Source organism: Hippoglossus hippoglossus, chromosome 16, assembly GCF_009819705.1.
Source record: "Hippoglossus hippoglossus isolate fHipHip1 chromosome 16, fHipHip1.pri, whole genome shotgun sequence".
Classification (NCBI taxonomy): domain Eukaryota; kingdom Metazoa; phylum Chordata; class Actinopteri; order Pleuronectiformes; family Pleuronectidae; genus Hippoglossus; species Hippoglossus hippoglossus.
The window spans coordinates 20499013-20511814 of NC_047166.1; the positions used below are offsets into that span (position 1 = coordinate 20499013).

Consider the following 12802-nt stretch of genomic DNA (forward strand, 5'->3'; position numbering starts at 1 on the left):
TGTTAATCTATTAGTGTAATGATTAGAATCCCAATCATTTTTGGTAGAGTGATCATCCTATGCTGATGTTGACTGGACAATATTGCAACTACTCCACAAAGTAGTGGACACAGAAAGAAACCACGAGGGAGACCAGTGTACAGACAGTGTTGTCACGGCAGAGTACGAAATGCTCCCTGGTAACTCGTATTTTCTGACATTTGGCAGTGCAACAAATTCCTAATGCAGGCTGTGGGACATATTTTGACCTGAACACAGCGCCAGGGCAAGAGAGCAGAGCTGACGTCCTTTTGTCCGAGGTTGGAGAATGAGCAGCTGGGAGACGGATGCAATTGTTGGCACCATGACCAGCTACTGAAGCGCATTATCAGAGCACATTGTATTCATGAGCGCTGGTGAACAGGCCCAATATTTGTTTCATGCCCTCACGAAACTTGGGAATGACTAACAGCTGCATGGACATCTGTAAGAAACTCAAGCTTCCTAAACCCATGATACAAAAGGCTGATATGGTCCTAATGTCCGGAGCCCAGTGGCAGGAGATCATCATTGAGTTGAATGTAAGATAAGTGAGAGTCAGGATGTCGCACTGGCTTTCCATCTGCAGAGGTAGGATGTCGAGGTGTTCATGGCCCCTCACTCTGCGGCGTCGTCAGGCTGCTGAGCGTTTCAGAGGAGGGAAGAGACGACGTGTCTGATCTGAAGGAGTCTTCAGTTTGCTGCAGGGACACACGTCAGGGTGAGGTCGAGGGGTTTCTGATGGGACTTCAATGCACAGCAGCCTGACAAATAAATTCACACCCCTTTCATTTTTGCATTTTATTATTCGTTTTCATTTTAAATGGATAAAAGTGCACATTGACACACAATAACCCATTAGGACAAATTGAAAACATTTACAAATGTAATTTATTTTTAAAAAAAATCCGTAACCTCTCTTTTACAAAAGTATTCAGAACCTTTCTTCATTCACACTCCAGATGATGGGATGTTTTTGGTGCACAGAGCAGCCGTGTGCTGCAGAATGAATTCCACCTGCTCAGCTCCAGCAGCAGGTTGTGAGGTAATACAATCCCCACAATGCTCCTTCCCACTAATGCAGTGTTCATGTTTTTGTGTCTGTCATTAGAAACGTCATCAACACACCCAGCTAGCTTGCAGGGAATCCTGTGGAGGATCTCCTGCAGTTTTATCACATTATCTGGACTTCTTACCAGGGGGCAGAAAATGTGCAGAAATTCCCTAAAGTTTAGTGCAGCTTAGGTGATGGCTAGGAGGAGGCTCTCTGGTTAGCATGCTAACTTCAGAAGAAGCAAGAAAATAAGTGTTGATATTTCTTTCCACTGCTGGAGAAGGTGAGATGTCGATGACGATCTCGCAACATTTCTTTTAGAATGGTAAGTAAACTGCTGTTAATGCTAACATTAGAAAAACGTACGTGTAGCACCTTTAGAAAGAATGAAACAAATCAACTATTTTTTTAGTTGGATTAACTTGAATTTAAGATGGTTCAAGATTTGACTCAATAAAAACAGTTTTTACAAATAGGAAACAAAACTTGGGGGATTGGTGAGAATGTCCCCACGTTTTTATTGCACTGCAGTGGTGTAACTGTACCTGCATGTACGTAACCGTGTCTGCAGAAGATCCTCTGCAACTCAAACAGGCTCATGCTCATTGTCTTTGCATATACAGTACATCATCAATTTACATGATCCCATTCAGTCCTCCTCTTTTCAGTCTGTGTTCCTGCTTTTATTTCTACACTGATATTTACAATGTTTCAGCTCAGATGTAATGAAATCTACTAACTGCTCCACACAGACTTCAGTCAGCATCATCGCATCCTTGGTGCATAGATTTATCACAAACACTGGTTTATAAATTAAAAGTAAATCTCTCTCGTTCTCCCTCACAGGCACACGCAGTCTTTGCAGGGTGGAGCACATCAGCCGCAGAATGCGTGGAGCTCCGCTTCACTGAATCCCTGCTGCTTCAACAACCTGGAAGAAGAAGAAGAACAAAGAGGACAGGAGGTCAAACTGCTATCAAACTCCCGAGACAGGTAGAGTTCATTAAGCAGAGACATTAATGTCTAATGACACAGAGACAGAGAGAGAAAACAAAAAGAAAAATCTCTCATCCCTCTCTGTATCTGGAGGGACATCTGTTTTTTGCAGCGGTAAATAAGTTTGTATGGTATGGTTTACATACCATACCATGTTCATCTTCCCTTTGTAACTGTCTATAACAATCAGAATAACTTTTAAGTACATTTTAGGATTGGGGGCCACTGATCTCCTTCAGAAGAAACACCTGTAACAAGAGTCATGAGGAGATGACACCCACACCCACAGAACTTGGAGGAGCAGATCATTTGCTGCTATCACAGTTACTTAAAAGAAAAAAGACGCTCACAAACCAAATTTGAGTGGCTGAACGAAATACGCAGGTTTCCCCTGATCAGATTTGGCTAACGTTGTTTCAACATCAAGTTTATTTTCTTTAGGTTCCAGCCTGATGCTTCTGACCCTGTCTGCCTGATGTTGACGCAACCCCAGATCTCTATTTAGACTCTCGTGACTCTCCCTGGAGATGAAGTTTTGTCCGAGCACTTGTGGAGTGCAGTAAAGTTTATATAGTTATAGTCAAGGTTATCATACACACCCCATTGTGAGTTCTGTGAAGGCAGAGGGGCCACACACACACACGTAGCTTTTGGACCCATCAGGCCTGTTGAGGAAATCCTGAAGCATGGACTCATCAACTCGACCCGTCCTGCCAGACCAGCTCTCACAGGGATCAGAGAGGACGTACTCCACCTGAAACCTAACACACAACACACACACACACACACACACACGTGTGAACCATTCACACTGCAACAGTCACATTTGATCCTTTGACACAACTCTGCAAGTTCTCTTCAGCTTCCCTCTCAGAATTATCTCAGTGATTTTATTTTTCAAAATTCAGAACAGCTCACACATCCACTTTCTTACACACTCCACCACCTCGTTTATTTGAATGTTAATTAATGATATTTGCAGGTCAGGTTGGAACAGGGGAAAATATCAGAAGACTTCAAATCACACTGCTGCAGTACCTCTCATTGTTAGCAGCCAGGTCATCCAGTTCACGGCGCCAAAAGATGTCCTCCTCCCGTCGGTTAAAAAAGAGAAGCTTGGTTTTTCTGAGAACACACAAACATGTCATGAATTGATCAGGCAAAGCCTTGGATCAGTTAAACAGAACACACGACGGCCGTTCTCTCTAAACTGTGCTTTGGATTAGATAATAGACAAGACATGAGTTTTATTTTTACCATTGTAAAACAAATGATAATTTCAAATGGCAATAATAATATGAACAATAGAGCTATTATGAATGTGTGTTTTGCCTCCAGAGCCTCCTGACAGTTCCCACCTGATGGTGTCCATGTCCTGGGCCAGTTGGATGAGGCGAGCCATCGGGGTGAATCCTGTGCCTGCTGCTAGTAGGTAGAGGTGTGTGACATCACGGAGGGGGCGGGCAGTGAAGGTACCCTCTGGACCACTAGTGGATATATGGTCTCCTGCAGAGTAACAACACACAGGTGAATAACGAACCCATACATAATCCAATAGACCCCACAAAGTAAAAACCTAGAGACATGTTCACGGCTTCGAAAAAGAAGAGACTGTTTTGGTTAGTCTGAATTGTTGTGTCTACTTTGAGAATAAGGGAGTTCTTTTCATAAGCCTATGAAGAGACAATGAATGTGAGTTACAGAACTTACACTTTAGATATGACATCATAACCACAAGTTCATTTCCTCTTGACATCTAAAACAAACCCAGCAGGGAGTTACCCTCTGGGGAGCATCAGTTCCCTTTTTTGTGAATAATATCAGAAGACAGAGTCTGTTTGAAGTGAGTCCAAATCCCCTTGGGAAAGTTTAAGAGATACAGAAAGGTCACTGCACCAGGTGCATGATTCAAAATGGTTGTACTTTCAATCAGAATCATTTCCTTTAAAAGCTAACCTGGTCAGCCTTGCTAATTGAATTTACCAGCTAGTAAGAGAAAATATTTTGCTACAGAGAGCAGCTGTAAATAGTTTTAACAAAAGCAAATTAAAAAAGGATGTGATGGGAAACTCCGAATCCACCTTTTCACTAAAGAAAAGTCAGTGGCCAAAAACAAAGAGCAACTCAAAAACTCAGTTCAATTAAACGTATGAATCCAAAACTATAACGAACACATTCATAACCAGTAAAAGAGCAATAATGCACACACCTACAAAGAATGGATGTGGAATCATAGTTTTGATATTATACATATAACATAGAATATCATTATATTATATTTACTTCCAAATCATTTTACAGCAGATGAGTAAATGTAATGTTTTTGTAACCTTATTATTGTCAGATTGCATATATCTTATTATTTCAGTGAGTCCTAAACCACACCATGTAAAACTTTCAATATTTCTTTACAGGCTATATTTTTATTGTTTTTTACGTTGATTTTAAACCCTCTATTGCATTAATACCAAAAATACAAAAGGTCAATAGCTTTTAGTTTAACTACAGGTGTTCCTAATAAAGTGCTAGTAACAGTCATGTGACAGCCTGGCGGTGCCTCACCGGTGTGCATGTTGTTGAGGTGTTGAGTGAACACTCCATCAGGGTAAACTTTGATCATGAGGTAGAGATCTGAGTCCTGTGAGGAGCGCTGGGAGGCTGCTGCCAGGTTCTCATCTACTGGAGTGTACGGCCTCACCACCTCGCTGTCTGGAGACATACAACAAGAAATGACAAAACTTTATATTAAATACAACTGTATAAAATATATTGGGCCCAGTCCAGTCTGAGTTTAGACAGTGTGTGTGTCTGTGGACTAAACTTTATGAGATGACTCTGTAACCCTTTCCAGCTTTATGCAATCGGCAACTCATGAGCAGACGATTTCTGAGATCAGCAAATGTATCTTGCAAATCAAACTCAAAACGATAAGTGTATCGGTGAAAGTAATTCACACACATTTAATCATTGATCAGACTTTAGTTTAGGAACTTTTGACTCCAAATTAACTGCAACCTTTGTTGATGACATTAGCCGCAGAGCTCAGATACTTTTTCCAACATACACTTTGAATATTTAAATGATGTATTCAGTAAGGACAAGAACCACACAATGATTTGTCTGTTTATTCAAATCTGTTCATGGGTGTAGCATAGATGAAGATTGGACCATGTTTTCAGACAAGTTTAAACTCAGCTCATACTCTCCTTAAATTGTACGTTTAACATTTATTTAGAAATATAATACTATATATTATATAATGATTATCTATAGTGCTCTCCATGACAGTGAAGACAAACCTTTAGAAAGGTTTAGTGCCACCTAATGGACATCTTAATATAGCACACATCATATACGTTGCCATGTTTAAAAAAACATATTTTATACTCAATAAAATCCTGTTAAATATAAGAAAAATGTGCAGTGTTATACAATGTACAACACTGAAAAAAAAATATTGTTTTATTGACGTGAACTGATCAACTGATTTCGATGACTGTGGATCAAAATCTCGACTACATAACAGAAAAAGCTCTCTGTATGATGCAGTTAAGTCTTTTCAGGTGGTTCAGTGAACAGTTGGATAAACATTGCAGATGTCCTGTCATTGTATCCTGTGCAGTGTCTGTAGCCTGTTGCTTGAGTTCTTACCTTGAATGAGGCCTTTGAGGTAGACATGTTTTCCAACAGGCACATGCATGACAGTCCCACGTGGGAGTTGCAGTCTGAACACATGGGTGTTGTGGTTCACCTCAGTCTTAGACACCAACACACAATCCCGATAGTAGGGAGCTGTGAAAAGATCAGTGATGTAGTTTTTACTTTTTCATTGGGTTCCTGATAACGGAGCAAATGTCCGATGCCATCTGATTAAAGCTTAAAAAAAGATACAGAGCGTGAAGGAGGAATGGCTTCCCACTGCGTGGAGCCTGCACAATCTTTCTTATACTTCTGATTTCTCTGACTTGGAATCTCACCTCTGTCTTTTTTGTATAGAAATGAGTTGTGGAATTCAAGTGGTTGACCGAGACTTGTCCATTTGCCTTGAGACCGTTTCCGTAACGTGACCTGGATCTTTCCCACTGAGAAAGCACTGTGGACTGTTGCAACAAATGATACATTAAAAATAAACTTAAGCACAGATTTTCAAACCTTTTCGTCAAGCAGAGTCAAGCTGTTGTCTTACCAGAAACATTTTCCTCAACTTCATCAGTGAGACCTGAACGAGGAGGAAAACAAACAATAACTTTACAAACAAATTCTGAATATTATGTCTGTGTCCATGTTTAATCACTCTGACTTTCAACAAAAACCCAACAGACAACACCTCAGTGACACAACGTAAACAACTGAAAACTATGAGTTACATTACAGAGTCTCAATATAGCACATCATGTTTGTCACAACTATAGGTCGTAATAAAGCTTTCAACTCTGACATCATGTATTCAATGTGATTTACTTAAATGTACGCATGTACGGTACTTGTTCTGTTGTCCACAGACAGGAATTATATAATAGGAATACACAAATGTAGTTGTATGTTATTAACCACACTCTACGGGATAACCACCTTCTAAAACAACAGCTTATACTGGCAGTAACAAACAAACTTTTTAGCCCTTTTTCACAAACAGATGTTACAAAGGGCTTCAGCGGAGAGAGAGAAGAGACACAGGGAGTAAACTACATGTGCTGAGCCTCAGTGTGTTTTAGTTATATTCTTACTGAAGACAACAAAACTAATCGTAGAAAGCTCTACTCACGTAAATGTATCATGTAGGACATTTTGCCCAGCAGTACTTCCAGTCGTAGAACACCCTCCTTGAGGTCAACAGTGGTGCAGCCTGAGCTGGGGATCTGACAGAACAGAAACAATAAGCAAAAATATGTCACCTTTAAAAGTCTTTCTCAGTTGACATCTTTGTTGGTGTCTTCTACGTGTATGGCACCTCTTCTCACACAGAGATATTTGTATTCTTTTGGGGGGGTTTTCAGTTTTGCATCTGTTACATGTTAAAAGGTCATCAATACGCTGAGTCACTCTCAGTGAATTGTCCGGATAATCTCCTGATGTGTTCTCACATGGACTCGCTCATTATCCAGAGTTTACCAGGGGGTTGGGCTGGAAAAATTCTGGAGAATTTCGGGTGCAACTGACTCTGGCATTTCCATTCTCACATGCCATTCCAGGATAATTTCAGGAGATTATACAGAGTTCTGGTCTGAAAGCAGTTAACGGGATCAGTTACTAGCTTGATGCCTCATGGTTGTGTGCAGGAGGGGTTACCTTTCTTTTGGCATAAATGACTAGATGAGCAGTCGCGTCAGTTTGGAACCAGTCGTACCTAGATCAACAACAGACAGGAGACAATAATGAAGTTTATGGATGAATGTGCTCATGTCTTTATAAATAAATGTGTGAATCATATTTCCGATGTTTTATACCGAGGTCGGGAGTCTTTGTCGGGGGGAGGGGCCAATGATGTAGGTGGGGCGAGGCCAGTCAGTGGTGGAGGAGGGATGATGGCTGAGAAGAAAAACAGAAAACAACACTATAGCAAAGATTTAAGTTCAGAATAGGGTTAGACTCACTGTCACACTACTACAACTACTAAATATTACACTCCTCTGCAGGACATGACTGAAAATGGCTTCTGAGCTACCAGTATTTTAACCCTGAACAAATTTAATGAAAGGTCAAAAAGTGTGTGTGTTTGTGTACCTTTAATTGCAGTTTTAGTGGACATCCTGCCCACCAGGCACTCTTTCAGCATGGACTCATAGTTCACCCAACGATGAACCTGTGTAATAAGCATGCACATTACTATAGCAACAAATGCAAATGCTGCATTAAACAAGTTACAGAAATACATCAAACTTGGCAGCACTCACAAGGCCACCAAAACAAAATATGTCCCAGTCCTCCCAAGGTCCTGGGTCCTGTTTTCACTCTGTTTCAGGAACATGTTATAGTTCCTGCTTCGACAGGCACCCATTGGCCACAGTGAGCAATAAAGACCAAGCATGGGACTTATATTTGTCAGCTAATGATACTATCTTTTACCAGTTGAAAAGTATGTCCAAATACTTTTAATAAATACCGATTATTGACAGTGCTGTATAAACTCTTGGACTATTTCAATCATCAAGGTTGAAGTCATTTTAATTGTGACTGTAATACCTGGAAATGTAAGACTGCACCTTGAACTTGGAAAAGTTAAATTTGTGATTAACTTTCTTTGTTACATTTGACATCTATTACACTTCTGTCCCTTCCGGGAAATGGATCCATCACTGCCTCTCTCTGAGGTTTCTATGTTTTTTTTGGTAGTTTCTCCTCACTCATGTTAAGGGCATGTGATGTCCCACCTTGTGAAGCCCTAAGAGGCAAATTGTGATTTGAGAATATGGGCTATACAATGAAAATTAGATTGATTGACCTTACATACCTGATCAAAGAGGTCTGTGCCATCGATCCCAGCTGCCTTCATAAGCTCCTCTTCTCCACCAGGGTGGTAATCCATGTAGGGGGTGACGTTGTACACCATGCCTGAAAACATAGGGAATCACCACCTCAGGGTTCAATACCTCTGTCAACCACTTCATTATGATTAACATCCATGTCTGTCTTAACTCCTGTAGAGAAGATTTTTCAGGAATTCAATAAAATTGTAAATCCTATGACTTAGGTAATGACCTTGAAACCCCAAAAAGTTCATCCCAGAGTCCAGTTGAACACTGAAGGAGATGCAAGTCTGTGAGGGTGCAGTCAGTGGTTTGGTCTAGCTGTCATTCCTAATGGGCCACCTTGTCTGGAACACACCACTCTAAACACTACTTCAGGTCAAAGTGGAATCAAGGATCATTTGACTGTCATTAAGTGGCCTCCGGAGTGGGAACCACCCCTGTTCCAGGTCAACCACGCAGGCTCACCTCGTATGCAGGTCCAGCAGTCGGTTCTCGTGTTGTGTTTCTGAAGCTCTTCCTTGGTAACTTCGATCAGACGTCCTCTGAGCCCGGTCAGATCTTTACCACTCTTGGCAAACCGGACCCAGTCCATGAGACTGTGACCAGGCTTCAAGGCCACCTGATCAGGTAAGGGGCAGAGTCACGTTAGTTTTATTCTCACCTGGAGATGTGTGATGGGACATTAAGACCAACTGTAAAGCATCATCTTCATCCTACAGGGGGCTACAGAATAATCCTTGCATGCCACTTTCATTTTAAATTTACAGCAGAATACTTCATGATGCCAACACAGAGAAATAACCCGAGATTTAGCCTCGAACTGTGCATTTCATATCGAAGTATATCTGTCTCAGGCAGGTTTTGTAAAGCAGGTAAACTCAGTGTAGTAAGAATATGTCAATGTGCTGTGGTGGTGGTGGTGGTACCTTGCTCCTCCCGGACTGACCGGCGGCTGAGACCCGCTGCTGGGAGCTCGGCGCAGGGAAGGACTGGGTCGGGATGTTCAACATGTTGGAAACGCTTCGGAGACAGTCCCAGTGTCGGAGAAACCCTATTCAACCAGTTTACCACAGTAACACATGAACGACTCCCTGTAGTCACACTGACTGATGGGTGTTACCGCTACAGACTTCCTCTGTGTTGTCACACATAACTTTCAAAACTGTGTTGTGCAATGCTGCTTAGCTAGGAGGCTAATCTAAGCTAGGCTAACGAGCAACCTCACGTATAACAGCTAATTATACATCGCCATATTACATTGTGATAAAAGTTCATATTTAAAGCGTTAGTTCCGTCATATGCACGCAAACTCCGCTCGTCCCTTGGCGTCCAGAGATGAATTCAGAGCTAAATCCAGCGTTAGAGCCCCCGCCTCCGTGAGGACTACAACAACTGTCGCACATTCTGACGTCATCGTCAACACATGCTGTCATCAAGTTGCGACGCCGCACCGCTTCCTGTCCGTCATCCTCCACTGACACATTACAAACGATTAGATTTAAAACACTAGTAAATTAATATGACCTCATCATGCAGCGTTAGTCACAATATACATTAGATATTTCAACAGTTTAATAGAAGCACATACGTTATGTTAACGGTAATAATGGCTGCATTACATTCAACTCTACCTGTCCCTATGTGCTCCACTATAATATACTCAGATCATATTAGTTCAAGTGCAAAATTCTGAATGCCACCTGATGCTTTTCCCGTTTTGCATGACTATAGCTGCACGATACAGTAAGTGTGCCGTGTAAAGTGGAGAACAGCAGGTTCCAAACAGTGCTATTTTAACATCATCTGTACAAATGGAAGATTTGAGTGCTGACATGTTGGCTTGTGCAGTTTACAGCACTGATGCTGCACATCATCATCATCATCGCATAAATCATCCCTACTGGTGTCACCCAGATATTTGACTTTCTTCACTACATTAGAAACTTCTGCCATAAAGAGTGAGGGAACCTTTTGCTTCTGATCCTCATTGGTTCCCACAATCATGACAAGGTAATAATGGCTGCTGCGATGAAGAGGGTCTATTTAGTCCCTTAAAGTGAGCAAAGCATTCATTAATAATGGTGCTTTCCCTCGAGAATGTAATTCAAACAAACAAGAAAGATGTTAGTGACCCACCTGAAATGAATCTGCTGAGAGAAGCAGTGAAAGATGAACCGTTTCCACTTGTCTCACTGTCACTGTCAGAATCGTCATCCTCCTCTGAATCTCTCTGGTTTACACCTGACATTGTGCAAACAAGGCATCTCACTCAGCTTGGATGTTGCGTTTATATTACAGTGTAAAACAGTGTCCGTCTCACTTCCATCATGGCAACTGAAGGGTTTGCTTCTGAGAGGCTAATCTGCTAAGAGGATTCAAGGACAAGTTCTCTGACTTCACAATAAAGGCACGTGTGCACTGAGTCAGGATTTGGCAGCGTTGATGTTTTAATGCTGGTGAAGTGAAACATGTTACAAACAGAATCAAACAGGTCTAGTATTGGATCCTATTCCCAGCAGATATTTTTTGGCCTGTTAGTATAAAGCACAGGTGTGAATATCAACATATAGATGGCTCAGTTTCAGAAACATTTTAGTGACATGCACAATACGAAGCCCTGGATCTGACTCAGTATGCAATACAGTCGTTACTAATGTTATCCCTTACAACTGTGCTTTTCTGTCATGAAAATAAATAAACTGCAATAAAAGCTTCACCAAAAATACGAGAAATAAACACTAAAACTGAGGAGAAAATTACTGGTGAAATAATCTGTATAAGAAGTAGAATCATTTTACATGACAAAAAAATCATACATAATTATTACCAGTCTAGAAATAACTTAACTCTGTTAAGTGTTCTAAAGTTTGAAATAAGCAGAAAATACTTGTTTTTACATAAAATGACTTGAGGTCAGATTTGCAGCAGCAAAGTTATAAGTGGAATACACTGAATATTAGCAAATAGTTTTCTTAATTCAGCACAATGACAATTGGAACAAACAAATAAATCACCTATTAAAGTGTGAATTGCTCAATACTGATGGAGTATGATTATGCTGTTCAAACAAGTCAGTTCATCTTAAAATACTGCATGTAGGCCTACACCAATGTTTTGTTACTAGTCCTTATAGAGCAGAAACATTAAAACTAGAAACTGGTTTTACTGAAATCACTACACTACATTTGTTGATAACTGAAATATCCTTCATACCAGTTTCAGTCTTATTGTACAAAGTTCTGAAAATCAACAGCAACAACCTAACCTATACTGCATTATTATTCTGTGGGCAACTGGTTCTACTCGCAGAGGCCTACTGTCATAGAAAATACTTTTCTTTGTCTACAAGGGAGGAGAAAGTGAAAGAAACCGAGGGAAGAACAAAATATAGAACCAGACATATCTAAATAAAATCAAACCATTAGTATAAGAGAATCAAAAAGACCTCAGCAGAGGAAACTGAAGAAATAACACGTCTTGGCTTACAATTCAGGCAAAAATGCACCACAGCAAATGACAGCAAATGACAGATAAACACATTAATAACAGACCTGGCAGTCCATCTATTTGTCCTCATTCTGAATGAATAATTTCCTCTCAGTGATATTTGCTCGTGGCATCTCGAGGATGTTCATCCCTTCTGTTTGAATGACAGAGGAAGGTTGCAGCACATGTTGGGTATATGGCAGGTGCAAAGGGAAGTATACGCCATTAACATCAACATCCCATCAAAGAAACCCTCCAGAGAGAAGGTGATTGCAAGTATAATAACTTTAATAATAGGAACTTTACTTACAGAACACTTTCCAACTTAAAAGTACAAAGTGCCACACAACAGTAAACAAATGATTGAAATACAGAAGGAAGCACATCAATACTAATAATACTAGTGGAAATAAAAGCCCCAAATAACCTGGCACACCAAGTAAATTCAGGAACATGCCTACTGAACAAAGTATATGTTTTTAGCTGACACTTAAAAGACATCCTTATTTCCTGAGGCAAATAATTCAAGGAAAGGCTCTGCCCCCCCCCCCCCCGAGTTTTCAGCCCAGATTTTAGGAAGTGACAGCAGACCCTTGCCCAAAGATGGCAGACTGCACCGAGGTAAATAGGGAATTAAAATATCAGAGCTATAGCCTGGGGCCAGACCATGAAGAGCCTTGATGGTAATCAACAACATTTAATAATCAATTATTGTACAGACTTGGAGCCAAGGTAAAAAAACAAGATGTTTTCTTGATATAAAACAGATGTGATGTGA

General features: G+C 40.7%; 1 protein-coding gene across 1 annotated transcript; it reads right to left on the reverse strand.

The window, feature by feature from the left end:
• Positions 1-1548: 1548 nt before the first annotated feature.
• On the reverse strand, positions 1549-10863 carry LOC117777261 (cytochrome b5 reductase 4). The gene is made up of 16 exons (XM_034611924.1): positions 10675-10863; positions 9465-9589; positions 9004-9157; positions 8520-8620; positions 7793-7871; positions 7516-7597; positions 7358-7415; positions 6834-6927; positions 6255-6287; positions 6046-6168; positions 5720-5860; positions 4631-4777; positions 3427-3574; positions 3107-3193; positions 2668-2829; positions 1549-2003 (listed from the first exon to the last, which is right to left on the reverse strand). The coding sequence occupies exons 1-16, from the start codon at positions 10784-10786 to the stop codon at positions 1949-1951; spliced, it is 1701 nt and encodes a 566-aa protein (XP_034467815.1). The 5' UTR covers positions 10787-10863; the 3' UTR covers positions 1549-1948.
• Positions 10864-12802: the final 1939 nt, after the last annotated feature.